Genomic DNA, 19,343 nt, shown 5'->3' with positions numbered 1-19,343 from the left:
TCAAATTCATACTATAAGTATGAAAGTATAAGCTTTTTTATTTATTGTTTGTCATTTTTAAAGTCTGTATTTTTAAGCATCAATTTTTGACCAACTCATTGATCACGAACCTTAAGAAGAACTTCTTTCTAATGCTTTCAGAGCATGAACTTGGTTTCATATCAAATTGAAACTCAACCGCTAAATATACCCTTCCTTCATAAACTATGTATTTACTAAATAGAACTTTCCAATTCTTGTTTTGTATTTCTTAAAAGTTTGGTTCAGAGAGTTTAGTAATACAAAGAATGACGTAAATCTGACCACACAGTAACTTAACTCTACACACACACACACAGCTCACGTAAAACCCGGCACCCAGATGTAATGGCCATCTCAGGTCTGGAGCACCCCCCGCCCGCTCATTCTAACCATGTGAGCCTCCTCTTCCCCCAGGTATCGTGCCCCCTGAAGTTCAATGTTTAAATTGGCAAGATTTCTGGCAATTTTATCTTCAGTCCGTGATTTAAGTCAATATTTGTTTCTGTTTCACTCGGTAAAGAAAAACGAAATAAAACACACATTTTTTTGTTATAGAAATACCCAGCCAAATGCAGGAGGAAAAAAAACATAGACTGAAGGCGAATATGCTGCTTGAATACTAGTTGCGAATTATATATGGACAATAAAGTACTTATATATATATATATAATGGGACTGCTTTAAGTTATAATCAAAATATAAGAGCCCTCTTCATCGTGTTATAATTCAGCACAGGAGTTGCATATAGTAAATACTTATAGCGTGACGTCGGATGGCAGTGATTTTACACCATTGCTTCGAGTTTAGATTAGAAATACAAATGTTATTAGTGCGTTGGTAGACAACTAAACCGCTGTAGGCGTAATGTATCTTTAACTAATAAAACGTGAAATAACTTGAAGAACTTCTTTGTGAACCAAACTAAATAGAACTTTTTATTTAAATACGGACAAAATGAAGTTGATAAGAGATTAAGCTAGATATACTAGACTTAGTCATTTATTTAACACTAACTCTACCTAACTAGAACACAAACTTTCAATCTCACGTTCTGGAATCGTCTATTCCAAACTAAAACCAATGACGACAACGCCACCCATCTTGCATCATTCACAACCCAATCGCTAACCTCTTCCCACCGTCACCCTAGAAACACACAAACACACACACACTCCATAACAAAGGGGCGGCTACTATGATAACAAGACGTACAGTGATACGGCGAAGGTGAGGAACAGAGAATGGTCTCAACGATAACATCGATAGTCAGAAGGAGTGGACAATTAATTGGACTTCTGGACAAGGAGATTAGGAATGCATGTTACTCGCCTTCAAGAGAGACGATGAGTACTCGCCAGAGCTACGAGTGTAGATAAAAGTATACTTCTTGAAATACGAACAAAACTATAGTGTTAAACAGAGGACAGAAAAGCATATGTGCTAAGTGCTACAAGACAAGCGAGCGTGGTCGACGGGCATATCTAGCCCCGAGATAACAAACAAAATACATTTGTTGGATATTTACAAGTTAGGAAAAAACAAATGATAAATCTACACGTTCTTGTACAAAACGAAATATATGTGTATAATTACAATCCTCGGAAACTACCAGATTGACAAACAGACAGAGAACAGAACATTTATATAATGTTCAATTTAAAGAATAATTTATTAGTATTGAAGGATAGTTCCAGTATAGAAATGAAATCACTTGCGCGGTGAACTAGTGACGAAACACTCATAATTATGACATATTGGATAGAACTCATTAAAATCATGTGTTTGGCTTATGTAGCATACAAATAGCACTATAGAACAAGTAGCCTGACTGCATGTTAGCATTAAATCCATCTCTAGTGATAATACTTTATTCTACTGAGACCATCCTATCAAACTTCATTCGTAACTCAACAGTATAAATAACGTTTGCATGCCAGTTGATTACATCTGGTGTATGCACCTTTTGAACTGGTGTAGGTGTGGACAGGGTTATAATTGTATGCAACATTCAGCACCATCAACAAGGAGACGACAACAGCTATAGACTGACAAATCGACAAATTAGAGAGAAACATATATACATGACTAGACTGTTAAAACAAGACTCACACACATATAAACATATATACATGACTAGACTGTTAAAACAAGACTCACACACATATAAACATATATGCATGACTAGACTGTTAAGACTCACACACATGTAAACAGGTACTCACCACCAGGAAGCGTGAACCACTTGGAGCACAGATAAAATGACTATGATGGTACTGATCCAGGTATTTGTGACTATGGCCATTATCAGGTCACGCTGGCCACCTGGGGCCAGGCCCCTGCCGTGTTGGGCTACCGCTGCCACGTCTAATCCAAACAGCGCACCCTGTCCATATCTTGTTTTGAGTTCGAATGGTTGATCTATCACATGGCAGTGTCTAGATGTAAGAGAACAGAAGGAACACTGGTAACTAAATCATTGTCAAGTCAGGACTAAAAACAAATTGACTATTTCGATTTTTTGATTATTTCAGTGACAACATTTTTTTAAAATAATAATCTTTATTGTCCGTAAGGAAATTCGTCTTACAATTTGTGCATTACACCAAACACAAAACATTAGAACTAGAACAAAAAAATGTACATTCCCATTCACTCATAATTTACATGTGAAACGTTTATATCAAATTGTTTCTATTTAATGATTTGATTGCCAACGGAACTAAAGAGTGTTTGTGTCTGTTTGTCTTTGCAATCGGTGTCTTGTATCTCTTTTGGGATTGTAAAATCACAAAATCCTGACCCAAAGGTTTTTTTTTTATTTCTAGAATTTTTTTTTAGCTTTTTGATGGATGCTTGTTTCAAACAGATGCCCAAATGGGATTTGTTTTTTTTTTACCAATGACTTTACCAGCAGCATTTAGGATTTTTATTCACCGCTGAGAAGTGACACTGGCTAGTTGCACATTTGTAATGCGAATGTGCGCCATTTATACTTACATCATTTCGAAGTAGCCCTAAAGGATTGTCATACGAGTGTGAACGCACCTTAAATTTTAAGATGTCCTACCAAGACCGCCAATAATAAGTTCTAATTAAATTGATTAGTATTTTTGAGGACAGCAAATACTCAAAACCACGCACGCACATTTCGGTATTAAAATAATTTTTTTTTACAAACTCTTTTTCTAAATTCGGGAGTTGCGGTTGCCAAGCGGTAAAGCACTTATAGGGTTTGAATCCTGGTGAAGACTGGAATTTTTTATTTCGGGATCTTTGGGCGCCTCTGAGTCCACCCAGCTCTAATGGGTACCTGACATTGGTTGGGGAAAAGTAAAGGCGGTTGGTCGTTGTGCTGGCCACATGACATCCTTGTTAACCGTAGGCCACAGATACAAATGACCTTACATCATCTGCCCCATAGATCGCAAGGTCTGAAAGGGAAACTTTTTCTAAATTGACTAAAAGGGGAACTGGTAGTGAATGTGATAGTTGAACAAGAACTGCGAGGAATTGTCTAAAATTGTTCTATGTATGTACACACAATCTACAGATATTGCTCCTCCATACACATTTGAGCGCTTTACGGGTGATAATTAGTTGCTCTTTTGAACATTAGGTATTTACAATGCACTGGACTATTACCAAAAAAAAAGTACATATATATATATGTGACACAGAAGACTTTATAATTTAACTATTTTAATGGATAGGTGATGTCATCCACTATATAGTGATACCTCATTCAATAGTCTTGTAAATATTGTTTAAAAAAAAACTTTTTTAAAAAGGGGATTAATTCAGCTCACACCACCACTTCACTCAAGTACAATTTCTTTCCTCTGTTCGAGATACCAAACACAATAATTAATTTGCAAAAGTTATTGATAAAACAAAATTAATTGATTTTGTGTTGTCAGATAAAAGAAATAATTGTGCAAAATTTCAGCTCGATCCAAGATTGGGTGTCGGAGAATTAACGTGTACAAACTTTTTATAATACAAACAGACAGAGTGAGTTGATACAAGCTTGGTTAAAAAAAAGTGTATGGCAATGGTATTTTATATTTCTTTTTGAAACAAAAAGATACGATTTCATTTGACCAAAAATAACCGTTGCACCTATGTTGATCAGTGAAATATAGCGGATGATAATTATTCTTTCTATATTGCTATATTGCTTGTAAAAAATATTTGTAAAGTGTTGAAATAGTGTTTCACGTGTTCCTTCAGAGTTAAAGATAACCTACATCCTAGTCCAAATCTCCCGCAGGACTACGAGGAATGCCAACGGGCAGGGTATGATCTCGGGATTATCGAGAATACAGAACGACAGTACAGCTCCAGCGCGCATACAGCACGACCAGGTAGGACTTTTAGCTTTCAATAGCGAATTTACTTTCTGAGAAAAAAAGCGTGACAGACTGACAGATGGACAGCACAAAACGGCGGCCGCTTAAAAAAAAAGTACAAAAAAATACAATACAGGCGTACTATTTATAAGTTACCAACTAAGAATTAATTAGTCGTTACACATGAAAACCATTTATCATGTGTTCAGTTTCAAGCTGCTATTATAGATCTTGAGACCAACGAGTAAATGATCACATGTTGCAACAGAACATTTCCTACTGCCAGTAGATCTAAGTAGGCGTGAAGGTTGGCCATCTTGTAGCAGTTGTTTGTTAATCATGGATACTAATACTACTAATTAACATTTCTGTATCAGACACACACGCTAATATGCAATGGTCATTATTATATGATTATCTTATTTTATAATGATGCTGGTCAGTTACAATAGTGAAGTAAAGAAAGAAAAAATATTTATAGAGCGCTGTTAACAAACAAAATGTAGCCCCAAGGCGCTGTAATAACATTGCAAACACAAACACGACAGCTAAAATGACAAACTAATCTAAAAAAGTTTTGAACAGATAGGTCTTAATGTTCTTCTTAAAATATCCCTTCCAGACATTGAGTTCTATGACGTAAAGCTCATCTGTTTATATGGCCGATGTTAATGCGAGGGTATTGTGTGGCCAGCACAACGACCAACCGCCTTAACTCTCTAGTCCTCACCGAGATTCGAACCAGAGCTCCCTCGGCTAGGAAGCCAAGCGCTATAACACTCGGTCACCAATCCCCCTTCATTTAAATATAAAACATGAGAAATTTGATTGGGGGTAGGGGGCAGAATTCCAATGTATTGCCACTGATCTATACAAATATAATCAACAAAGACTATACTACATTACACAGATAAGCCCACCCCATTCAGCCGAAAGGTCTACCATCTGGTTGACAGACCAAACAAAACTAATAGCGTCTTTTCTTCTTTCTGGAGCCTCTGCAAGAAGTCATTTTTACTGGCCTCCTGTTGAGTTTTATGACGGAATGGGTTAATAAAACAAAGACTTAATTAAGTTTCTAATCAATGGACTGGCTCCCCAGAAATGTTCTATTCAATTACTGGGTCATGTTTATGTTTATCAAATTTGCTCGGCTATTTCAATCTTTTCTCATCGACTTCTGCCAGCGCCATTTTGTTTTCGAATATTAATTAGGCACCAAAAAATGTGGATCAGAATGAACTTATAAAGGAGAGGGGGGAAAAGTGTGTGTGTTTGTGTGTGTGTGAGGGAAAGAGCGAGAGATAGAGAGGGGGAGGCTAAACTAAAAGACTGTGTTCTTCATTGCAGACAATTATATTCATATGTAGGCCTACGTTGCTGTGATGGGCGACGCACATTTATTGAGCGCTATGATATTATTTCTGTTACGAATCAGCTTATCCTATACATTTCCATCGAAGGTAAAAGCCACCTACACGGCTCTCTGCAACAATTTACAAAAAACACATAAAACACTATTCGTAAAGTTACGAACCAAACAGACCCCGGAACATTTTAAGTACATTTTTTTTCCAATAATAAATCAATGGAGGTGACTATCTAGATTGAATGAAACCAACGACACACTGTTCGAATATAAAGTGCAAATAAAACAGTGAACGAAACCTCTGAAATACGAACACAATGTTGAACCTTGGTCAGCTGGTACTACAAATAATACTACAACATCGATAACATACCATACACAACATTTAGACATCTGATAGTCTACAATACACAACATTTAGACATCTGATAGTCTACAATACACAACTTTTAGATATCTGATAGTCAACCATACACAACTTTTAGATATCTGATAGTCTACAATACACAACATTTAGATATCTGATAGTCTACAATACACAACTTTTAGACATCTGATAGTCTACAATACACAACTTTTAGATATCTGATAGTCAACCATACACAACTTTTAGATATCTGATAGTCTACAATACACAACATTTAGATATCTGATAGTCTACAATACACAACTTTTAGACATCTGATAGTCTACAATACACAACTTTTAGACATCTGATAGTCTACAATACACAACTTTTAGATATCTGATAGTCAACCATACACAACTTTTAGATATCTGATAGTCTACAATACACAACTTTTAGACATCTGATAGTCTACAATACACAACATTTAGATATCTGATAGTCAACCATACACAACTTTTAGATATCTGATAGTCTACAATACACAACTTTTAGACATCTGATAGTCAACCATACACAACTTTTAGATATCTGATAGTCTACCATACAAAACTTTTAGATATCTGATAGTCTACAATACACAACATTTAGATATCTGATAGTCAACCATACACAACTTTTAGATATCTGATAGTCTACAATACACAACTTTTAGATATCTGCTAGTCTACGATACACAACTTTTAGATATCTGATAGTCTACAATACACAACTTTTAGACATCTGATAGTCTACAATACACAACTTTTAGATATCTGATAGTCTACAATACACAACATTTAGATATCTGATAGTCAACCATACACAACTTTTAGATATCTGATAGTCTACAATACACAACTTTTAGATATCTGATAGTCTACAATACACAACTTTTAGACATCTGATAGTCAACCATACACAACTTTTAGATATCTGATAGTCTACAATACACAACTTTTAGACATCTGATAGTCTACAATACACAACTTTTAGATATCTGATAGTCTACAATACACAACTTTTAGATATCTGATAGTCTACCATACACAACTTTTAGATATCTGATAGTCTACAATACACAACTTTTAGATATCTGATCGTCTAACAAACTAAACCTTTCAACATCTGATAGTCTAACAAATTAAACCTTTCAACATCTGATAGTCTAACAAACTAAACCTTTCAACATCTGATAGTCTAACAAACTAAACCTTTCAACATCTGATAGTCTAACAAACTAAACTTTTCAACTTTTGATAGTCAAACCTTTCAACATCTGATAGTCTAACAAACTAAACTTTTCAACTTTTGATTGTCTTGCCATGGGTGCCTCTGAGTCCACCCAGCTCTAATGGATACCTGACATCAGTTGGGGAAATGTAAAGGCGTATGGTCGTTGTGCTGACCACATGACACCCTCGTTAACCGTAGGCCACAGAAACAGATGACCTTTTCATCATCTACCCTATAGACCACAAGTTCTGAAAGGGGGGAACTACTTTTTTTACTTCCCATGGGCTGATGACCGATTGTGTCTCATCTTACGGCCTATCCACAAAACAAGATGACCAAACAACAATTTATTTCACACACAGACAATCACGTGAAATTTTATTGGAAATGAGTGACATTGGTTAATGAGAGAGACATTGGTTAATGAGAGAGACATTGGTTAATGACAGAGACATTGGTTAATGAGAGAGATATTGGTTAATGAGAGAGATATTGGTTAATGAGAGAGATATTGGTTAATGAGAGAGACATTGGTTAATGAGAGAGACATTGGTTAATGACAGAGACATTGGTTAATGAGAGAGACATTGGTTAATGACAGAGACATTGGTTAATGAGAGAGATATTGGTTAATGAGAGAGACATTGGTTAATGACAGAGACATTGGTTAATGACAGAGACATTGGTTAATGAGAGAGATATTGGTTAATGAGAGAGATATTGGTTAATGAGAGAGACATTGGTTAATGACAGAGACATTGGTTAATGAGAGAGATATTGGTTGGTTAATGACAGAGACATTGGTTAATGACAGAGACATTGGTTAATGACAGAGACATTGTTTAATGACAAAGATATTGGTTAATGAGAGAGACATTGGTTACTGAGAGAGATATTGGTTAATGAGAGAGACATTAGTTAATGACAGAGATATTGTTTAATGACAGAGATATTGGTTAATGACAGAGACATTGTTTAATGACAGAGATATTGGTTAATGACAGAGACATTGTTTAATGACAGAGATATTGGTTAATGAGAGAGACATTGGTTAATGAGAGAGATATTGGTTAATGAGAGAGACATTAGTTAATGACAGAGATATTGTTTAATGACAGAGATATTGGTTAATGACAGAGACATTGTTTAATGACAGAGCTATTGGTTAATGACAGAGACATTGTTTAATGACAGAGATATTGGTTAATGAGAGAGACATTGGTTAATGAGAGAGATATTGTTTAATGACAGAGATATTGGTTAATGACAGAGACATTGTTTAATGACAGAGATATTGGTTAATGACAGAGACATTGTTTAATGACAGAGATATTGGTTAATGAGAGAGACATTGGTTAATGAGAGAGACATTGGTTAATGAGAGAAACATTGGTTAATGAGAGAGATATTGTTTAATGAGAGAGATATTGTTTAATGAGAGAAACATTGGTTAATGAGAGAAACATTGGTTAATGAGAGAGACATTGGTTAATGAGAGAGACATTGGTTAATGAGAGAAACATTGGTTAATGAGAGAAACATTGGTTAATGAGAGAGATATTGTTTAATGAGAGAGATATTGTTTAATGAGAGAAACATTGGTTAATGAGAGAAACATTGGTTAATGAGAGAGACATTGGTTAATGACAGAGACATTGGTTAATGAGAGAGACATTGGTTAATGAGAGAGATATTGGTTAATGAGAGAGACATTGGTTAATGAGAGAGACATTGGTTAATGAGAGAGATATTGGTTAATGAGAGAGACATTGGTTAATGAGAGAGATATTGGTTAATGACAGAGACATTGGTTAATGAGAGAAACATTGGTTAATGAGAGAGACATTGGTTAATGAGAGAGATATTGTTTAATGAGAGAAACATTGGTTAATGAGAGAAACATTGGTTAATGAGAGAGACATTGGTTAATGAGAGAGATATTGGTTAATGAGAGAGACATTGGTTAATGAGAGAGACATTGGTTAATGAGAGAGATATTGGTTAATGAGAGAGACATTGGTTAATGAGAGAGATATTGGTTAATGACAGAGATATTGGTTAATGAGAGAGACATTGGTTAATGAGAGAGATATTGGTTAATGTGTACGTCACTGAGGTGTTTCTTTTTGAACTGGCACAAAGACTTGCTGAAAACATGAAACTTAATGAAGCTGAGCGACGGACCTGTGATTAAAAAGAACGTCAAGATCTTTTGAATGAGGCCCAGGCATAAACTACAACCACAGACCTATATATATATATTATATCTAGACTGGACATCTGGATCTTTTAACACTACAAAAATGACGGGAATTTAAAAAAAAAAAAAAAGATTAATCAAGGCGTGGTTTTGTAAAGTAGTTATAAGAATTTTTTTTTTTTTAAACCCTCACCTCTGTAACATATAATTTAATGTTTAGATCTAGATCTAGTAATTAAACATCGAAAATAAGAGCACTCTCGTCTCATAATTATTATTTTGCAATTTTTAGATACATAAAAACAAAAACAATCTATTTAACTCTTTCTCTCCTGACTGACGATACCAACGTTGATTCCACCAGAATGTGGTAAATAATTAGGCAGAGAAAGAGTTAAATGTACATAAGATGACTAAAATAAATAGACGTGAGTCAGATCTATTTCGATCTAGGATTTCGCGTATACATCTTAATGGAAACTAACAGGAAATGTCTTTATTTTATGAATTGGAGTGAATATATAGTTCTGTGATGAATACATAACAATGTATATATAACGGTCAGTGAGTTGATCCATCGCGGGTAAGAGTTTCTTTCCGTCTTCCAGTCTAGACAACCGAAGCACAAATTTGAGATTCTCTTTGGGATCAAAATTCCTCTTTAGAATAGAACATTGACAAGCTGTTAGAAAAAGTCTGATACATTGTGAAGAAGAATTTCACACAACTTTTAACTGTTTACGTCATCAATTCTTGTGTTGTGCTTGCTTTGTGTCTCTTTTTCAAGTTTTGTAATAATTGTAGCCAAATATCTTTTTTTAAGTCTGTTGATATAGAGTTTTGTTTTAATCGACTTAAAGTCTTTTTACAGACTTAATTTCTATATTGTTCTATTGCTGTGACTGATTTCATTTGAATTATTTCAATTTTTCTGTTGTGTTTATAAGTTCACTTGTCTTGCATATAGAAGTATGTGGGCTTATAGAACATCTTATAAAACATCTTACATATAGAGATAAGTGGGCTTATAAAACATCTTACATATAGAGATATGTGGGCTTATAAAATATCTTACAAATAGAGATAAGTGGGCTTATAAAATATCTTACAAATAGAGATAAGTGGGCTTATAAAATATCTTACAAATAGAGATAAGTGGGCTTATAAAATATCTTACAAATAGAGATAAGTGGGCTTATTATAAAATATCTTACAAATAGAGATAAGTGGGCTTATAAAACATCTTACAAATAGAGATATGTGGGCTTATAAAATATCTTACAAATAGAGATAAGTGGGCTTATAAAACATCTTACATATAGAGATAAGTGGGCTTATAAAACATCTTACAAATAGAGATAAGTGGGCTTATAAAACATCTTACATATAGAGATAAGAGGGCTTACAGAACATCTTACATGTAGAGATATGTGGGCTTACAGAACATCTGACATATACGGAGAAATAATTATAGGGAATGAGTGACAGGAGGAGAGGTGAGAGCCGGTATTCTGAAAGCAATGGACAGGACATGATTAATGGGGACGTGTTCAGTGTCTTGTCAATATAATAACATGTTATATCAGATCCCAAGTAGTAAAATTAAAGATCGTTTTATGAAGTGTTTTAAGGTCAGGTGTCACGTGGTACTTTTGGGTCGGGGAATATAAAAAAAATGTATTGCTTTTATCTCGCAACCTGCTTTTCTTTTCAGTTCTAGTTGCTTGAGACCTGAGCAAGACAGACTAGAGATTATCTTTTGTATTTCCTCACACTTCCTTATACGCTGTGTTTATTTACTTGAAGGCAGAATAGAGAGTCGAGTTATTGAATATTAGCCAATACCAAGGATTAGCTACTTATAAGTTCCCACAGGGGCGGTAAGCGAGGGTTTCTCACCATTTGAACGGAGATTAAAATTGAACCAAAGAACTTGAATGACACCACCGCTTTTCGTTTGACGATGACAATTGACCAAATTGCCTTGACAATTTAGTGCTTGTTGTAGGAGTCTAATAAAGCGGGGTTACAGGTAGTTTGCCTTTTATACATAAACTCACAAGCGGCCCCTTTGGCTGCTCTGTTGGTAAAAAAGTTTATTTAGATACTTTTGAAAGTATTGTGAAATGCGTCAAATTAGATTATATTTCGCTTTTATTGTTTGAATATGAGACTTATAACAGGTTTCAATATTTTCAGTTTCATTAAGAATAACAGGTCTATGAACTACAAATTATCAACAACCACAACCTCATCTCCGTCCATACAAAAAGAAGAGACTTGCGCGTGTCGAAAGTGTTGCCGATACTGTTAGCACAGGATACGGAGATTTATTAATGTTATTATTACATTATTAATATTCATATTTTACTTAGTGAGTTAATAATTATGAAGATATGGTTCAATGTGAACCTGGCATAAGTGATGTTATTGAATTATTATGCTTTCTAAAAGGCCAATCTTTCATTCAACCTAAGAAAAATAGACAAGGTTGAAAATATTGGTCTAAGGATAATGACAGGAGCAATCAAAACAACACCCATAAGAGCTAGGGAGGAAACCGCTGCCCTGATCTCTCTGGATGAAAGAAGAGAAATAAAAATCCTTTCCCAATTCACTAAATTGGAAACCTTGGAGAGGCACCCACTCAGAACAAAAATCCACAAAACTGGCACAAAAAAAAACGTCTCAAAAGGACCAATTCCATACAGGAATCTCTAAACCTAAAAAAGAAACACCAACTTGAAAAAATTACTCTGGAATCCTCGATACACTATAATGAATCTTAACCCTGGGACGAAAGCCCTCTACCTACTATAAGGGACCATATTGAAAGCATAAAAAGAAAATCTGATTACAGACCAACAGAGCTCAAGGAAATAGTGAACTGTTTTCTACATACCAATTACCCTAGCAATCAGTGGATCAGAGTTTACACGGATGGCTCATCCCATAAAGCCACCACAAATGGAGGAGCTGGAATACTCATCGAATGGCCAGATGGAGGAAAACTAGACAGTCCATTGCAACTGGAGAGCTCTCTGACAGTCACAGAGCAGAAAGGGAAGCACTAGCACTAGCTGCTACCATGCTAGCAAATCATCCAAGTTCCCCACACAGTCAGATTGTCTTTCTAACCGATGCGAAAACAACCCTCCAAAGCTTGCAAAACTCTGATTCCTCTTATATTAAAAACCTCAGGACAGCACTTACAAAGTTCAACAACAACAGCAAAAAAACTGTTATTCAATGGATACCAGCTCATATACAACTAGAAGGAAAATGAGAAGGCTGACACACTCGCTAAGAGTGGGAGAACTAACTCACAAATAAACTCTGCACTCTATCCAGAAGAATTGAAGAAATTAATTGTAAATAAAATAAATGAGAAATGGACGAGCCCTCATCCAAATCACAAGAAAGATGACGCTTACTATAAGCTATCCCGACAAGTCCAACGTCTAATCTTTCGACACAGGACCGGACACAACAGAATGCGACAACACATGTACCGGAAGCTCAAAATTGGAACCAACGAAATCTGCCCATGTGGAGTATCACCAGAGAATGCCGACCACGTCCTCCAAAACTGCTCTCTTTACCAAGAGGCCCGTACAAGACACTGGCCCCAAACACCCCAATAGAAAGAAAACTATATGGAGAGCTCCCTGATTTGGAAACCAATGCGCAGTTCATCCCTCATGTATTGGTCTAGTCATCTGAACACTCCAACATAACAATGAGAACGAAGAAGAAGAAGAATTCAAGGGCCTCAAGGAAGACACTTTTCCCGTTGGTTAATTAAATCATCGTTTAGTTACTCTATCTGTTATATAGAAATGTATGTGTATAATATGTAACACTTCTTAGTCAATGGTGTGCTAAAATATATTCGACATATTTCCAAATTAAACGCATCCTTGCTTTTTTAAAACAAAATGTAATACATTAGTTCAAATAAAGCAGTTACAAGGGACACTTCATTTAGTGATACAAACATTTCTAAAAATAGTGTATTTCATAATTTAAAGACAACTATTCTTATTTACTCCTATGAGCTCCCGTGCTTGCTTTTAAAGAATAAATAGTCAATAGTGGTAAAAATGGTGTATTTTATGAAAAACGACTTACATATTTAGTTTTAAAATTAAACAGTTCGCTTTCAGAAAGCAAAAGAGTTGCCGTTGCATTAGAACTTTGAAAGATCTAAAATATAGTGATGTTGGATTATCTTTTCTAGTTTTTGCTATCTAAGCGGTATGGACAGAAAGACAGACAGAAAGACCACTTAAAACTGACGCATATTCCCTATTAGGCGGCCGATAAAAACCTCTAAATGTTCATTCTATTAAGTCAAGTCTTTTCTAGTCTGTACTATATAAGTATTGAAATTATTGTCTTAAAATGTATTTACATTAAAACCACAAAAGCAACAAACAAACCGTTAGCTTATTTAATTCTTAAAACAAAAGAGTTGGCTGTGATAGAAAGATGAGGATACCTTGATCAGGGCCGGCATTAGGTAATTGGAGGCCCTAGGCCAAGAGAATATGGTGGCCTCAAGTGAAACAGAAAGACAAAACAAATTAAATTAAGATTGGAAAATACGCAAAGAATTATAAACCGTTCTGTGTATAAATCAACATATATGTTACATTCATTTAGCTCCGATAGCACTAATGTGGTTCATAGACGATTCATAGTCTCAAGTAGATCTAAACATTAGGGAAAAAACCTTGAATCATAGTTGAGAATTATAGCTTTGGTAGAAGACATAGAGCCATAGTGACTATTGAAGTTCTGCTATTTTACAAATTTGATCCTAACAAAAAAAAATTTCTTTGGAGTTCTGTGCGAGGCCCCCACCAATCGGATGCCCTAGGCGCTGCCTAGTTTGCCTATGCCTAAGACCGGCCCTGCCTTGATAAACGCTACAGTTCTATTATATTGTTCATGTACACAATACTTACACGTTTGGCATAGCAGATCATTATTTCAAGAAGGAAGGTGGAGGCGTTTTATTGATACGTCCTTAAAACTGTTCCCATTACACTCAGATCATGGCAACAGACTGGGTGCTAAAAGTTTCAATGGGGCAAATAGCAAGTTAGCAGTAGACAGAACAATGGCTATTAAGAATGAGGTGTTCAACGGCCGAGAAATGAATTGGTAAGAACCTTCAGATCACCATTTAGAAATGATTTAAAAGTGTATAGATCGATATATACCTTGTACGAGATGATTGATGCAAAGGGTTCTCCATGATAGAGAACGACCATAGAATAAGCACATAGTAGACAGCTGGTAATCAGCCATTTGATATCAATCAACTAATATCAACGTATGTCGCGACCATTCATTCTTAGATGGCTAGTAGTCGTATGATCAGAACACTCGTTTTAGTACAACTCACATCCAAGTGTTTGGATTTAATTAGGTGATATTAATTGTTATTATAGATTTTATATAGCGCTACTTTCATGCTGATAGCATACTCAGAGCGCTCAATCTCATATGTGGGCCAGTGGGGGAGGGGGTATCTGGGAGAAGGTTTTTCTGTGCTGCCTTTAGGCGCTCAGTAAACACAACTCTACTCGAGTCGGGTGTCGAACCTCGAGCCCCCTTCGTAGGTAGCCAGCCAAGTCCACGCTTCCCACTAATTGATGGAACATATCAGTACAAGTATGGTATTACTGTAGAATGATGATATAATAATAATCTTTATTACCCATGGGGAAATTTGTCTTACAATTTGTGCATTAAAAAATACATTATAACTAAAGAAACAAAATACACATTCACACTAGGTTCACTCAAACATTATATGTGAAGTGTTTACATCAGATCAATCCTATTTAATGATGTGATTGCCAGGGGAATAAAAGAGTTTTTGTGTCTGTTAGTTTTGTAAACGGTATCTTGTAACTCCTTTTTGATGGTAACATCTCAATGTACTTGCCCGAAGGGGTGTTTTTTATTTGTAAAATCGTTCTAGCCTTCTTACCAACAGGTGTCCGAATGAAGTTTGTTTGTTACCAATGACTTTGCTAGCAGCATTTATGATTTTTCTGCAGTTTATTTTCATTTTTAATGTTCAGATTGCCATACCAGGCAGTGATATTAGCAGATAGATGATATTGATAGATGGATGTTATTAATTGATGGATGATATTAGTAAAAGGACGATAGATGTTTTAGTAGAATGGGGAAATTAGTAGTTGTATGATATCAGTGGTTGGATGAAATTAGTAGTTGTATGATATCAGTGGTTGGATGAAATCAGTAGTTGTATGATATCAGTGGTTGGATGAAATCAGTAGTTGTATGATATCAGTGGTTGGATGAAATCAGTAGTTGTATGATATCAGTGGTTGGATGAAATCAGTAATTGTATGATATCAGTGGTTGGATGAAATCAGTAGTTGTATGATATCAGTGGTTGGATGAAATTAGTAGTTGTATGATATCAGTGGTTGGATGATATTAGCTGATGGATGTGTAATAAGTAGTTGGATGATATTAGTAGAATGATATATGTAGAAAGATATTAGAAGGATGATATCAGCAGAAAGATGATATTGGTTACGTGTTGTTAAAAGATGAATTGTATTAATATATGTGGCCTCTATGTGGGTAGATTGATTATAGTTTTTTTTTTTATTTCTATTGATTAAACAATTTTTGGGTCATTGACGTGTTGAATTGTTGATTTGTTTCACTCAATTCCAATGCGTCTGTGTGTGTGTTGCACTCTCTGTCTTCACTGAATCATGCCTCGCTTTAATCCGTTAATCCTTTTGTTAACAACTATGTCGTTATCTAACACACAGACACACATACCTACACTGAGACACTCGTACCCACAAAGAGAGACACACACCCACACGTATACTCGACACACTGACACCATGAAACTGTGTTTCTTTTGCATTCCCCTTTAAGGCCGTATAACCAAATAACTCCACGAATTCTAGCCTTACAATTAAAACGTATGTTTTAAAGTGAGGAAATATTTTCAAGCAGTGGCGTAGCTAGGGTGGGAAGGGGGTCCAAATTTGAAAATCTCCGGGGCACCCACTTAAGTGGGGGGTTGGGCCAAAATGAATGCCCAAAACATTTTTTTATATTAAATATTAAGCCAATGCCATGTTTTCTTGCTATATTAATTCTGTTATGTAAACTACTGCCCATGATGCATGTATTCCACACATCAGACTTACATATTTATTAAGTACACTATCTCATGTCATGACGTCGAATGTCAAAATGTAGGGGCCCATAAAAAGGTCAAGCCCCCCCCCCTCCATGGCCCCCAAATTCCTTGCTACGCCGCTGTTTTCAAGTATGGCCTTGCATTTCACTAGCTGTAGTGAGAGATTAAAGGGACATTAATATTATTTCTTTGATTTCCTATCTTGTAGTTAATGCGCCTGATCATTTCTTGTTTGTTTGCTGCCAGTGTCTGGATTTGTTTTGTCTGAGATTCAATAACATGGTCATGGCGAGATAAGATTGAAGGCAGAAGTCTGAACACTGTGATCATTCTTTTGTGTGAAGTTCTTTAGTGGCTGCTACTTGGCTACCTTCAACTCGTACTCACTGACTGACAATAATAACTCAGTAGCTGAATTCAGTGCGGCTATACTGTCTCATATTAAGGCTAGACTGTACTTTCATTTGTTTTATATGATGATTATTACATCTTAGTCGAAAAACGGCGGGGTATGGGCGGCAAACAGGGTTCAAACCCGGGACTATGGCGACGACAGTTCAGAGCAGATATAACACGACCATGCAGCCATCCATTTCGACTTCGACTCTTGGGCTGTCTTGTGCAGCTGAAACTGATCTAAACATATCTTTTAGGATACATTATGATTCATATTAGGAAACATAATACACAATATAAAATACTTCGGCGATTAAATAGCATTTCAAAGTATTAATGTCATCAGTGCACTTCAGAGTTGGCTCAAGACTTCACCTGGCAAGAATTAGCCCTTCAAGAATTGGCTTGTTTAGTCCCAGCAGACTCTGCCCCGACTTAAGGAGAAGCAACAGTCATTCATCAAGGTACATCCATTTATCTCTCGAGACAGAAGGATAAATATATCAAATGTTTCAACAGTCAAGTGTTTGTGTATTGTATGCACCTTGCTACTTTCTTGACTGACGTTGCGGACGCTCAAATGCAGCCTATCTATTCACCTATTTTAAGTACAAAATGTAGTGGTACTAATAGTCACTTAATATCAATATTATATAGACTAAAGCATATAAATCTGTATGTAGCTAGAAGATTAATTGAAACTTAAATTATTTTAATAAAATTATATTAAAAAGAAAATACCTCTTTATTCAACATATGACGCGATTGGTTTTTTTTCTTTTTAACTAATGAAAGTTTTATTTTTTTTTTAAATATCAAAACTTTTTTAACCCACCCCATTCCCTTCCTCCAGAGAATGAATCCTGGTTCAGCGAATGTATAGATCTACTACAGTTTATAATATTCCTATGATAGGCCTTTAGGTGTGCACACAATTTTCATGAACACTGATTTATTAAACTCTTGAATAAATAAAGCCATACATTCGGAAATTCCCGAACGCAATAGTCCTTTCAATAACGCGATATTCTTTTCAAAACCGATGTTGGATCTAGATCTAGACCTAGTTCTCTAGCCAATTTTAAATGTATTTCTTTTTTACTTTGTAAATTTTTAACGGTCGAACTAGAGCATATCCAGAGTGGCCAACGAGCTAGTAATTCTTTTCTCGGCGATAGTAAATTTCTGAGTTTGAGTTAAGGCACATAGGCACAATTTAGTCCATTAAATTTCTAGGAAATCGTTAGAGCCGTTTTTGAGATCCGTGTCCATGTTCCTCCATCCTCCATGAAGTTGTGACTTGAATCACTGACGGATCGGGAAGGGGGGGGGGTAGGTGCAAGATTTAGAGTAAAACTTTTAAGCTGCATTACTTGGGCAGTAGCACTTATTGTAAACAGAGTTTAACATTGCAGATGTAGCCTGTATTTTACACAATTAGACGTAGCCTCTTTATATTACTAGATGTAGCCTGTATTTATATTACTAGATGTAGCCTGTATTTATATTACTAGATGTAGCCCGTATTTATATTACTAGATGTAGCCTGTATTTATATTACTAGATGTAGCCCGTATTTATATTACTAGATGTAGCCTGTATTTATATTACTAGATGTAGCCCGTATTTATATTACTAGATGTAGCCTGTATTTATATTACTAGATGAAAGTATTTTACTGCTACATTCAACCTATTTCTTGCACTATTTCCACGGTACTAAACGTTGTCTGCATTCCACGGTACTAAACGTAGCCTGTACTTCACACTATTAGACCTAGTTTTATGTTTCTTTCTATTAGACGTAGTTTTGTGTTTCATTCTATTACACGTAGTTTTGTGTTTCATTCTATTACACGTAGTTCTATGTTTCACACAATTATTTGTAGCTTAAGTTTCACACACTTAGTCATCAGTAAGATAATTAAGAATTTTGCTATCTGTGTGATAAATCTCTCTCTGCGTGATAATCTGGACGTGATAATTACCCCAGACTTATCACAAAACACGAGTGCTACTTCTCTAGGTGTGTTTACAAACTGTGGAGACACCTTCAAAGTTACGAGTGTTAGCCCAGACCAGAAATGGCAGCTCGATTTTCAGTCTTTCTCTTAGACAACTTGTTTATACAAATATAATTCTAGTCTAAGATTTTGTCACTTTGTTGATGCAAGA

The 19,343-nt window shown here is 35.5% G+C and overlaps 1 protein-coding gene across 1 annotated transcript in view; it reads right to left on the bottom strand.

Moving 5' to 3' along the window:
* LOC106069384 (protein Wnt-4-like) overlaps window positions 1-19,343 on the bottom strand; it is a 94,289-nt gene that overhangs the window by 59,541 nt on the left and 15,405 nt on the right. The window contains exon 2 of the mRNA XM_013229038.2: window positions 2,244-2,456. Coding sequence (XP_013084492.1) covers window positions 2,244-2,323 — 80 coding nt within the window. The 5' untranslated portion in view covers window positions 2,324-2,456. The remainder of the gene's footprint in view (window positions 1-2,243; window positions 2,457-19,343) is intronic.

Source organism: Biomphalaria glabrata, chromosome 1, assembly GCF_947242115.1.
Source record: "Biomphalaria glabrata chromosome 1, xgBioGlab47.1, whole genome shotgun sequence".
Taxonomy (NCBI): Eukaryota; Metazoa; Mollusca; class Gastropoda; family Planorbidae; genus Biomphalaria; species Biomphalaria glabrata.
This window is presented reverse-complemented; position numbering and strand designations above follow the sequence as displayed.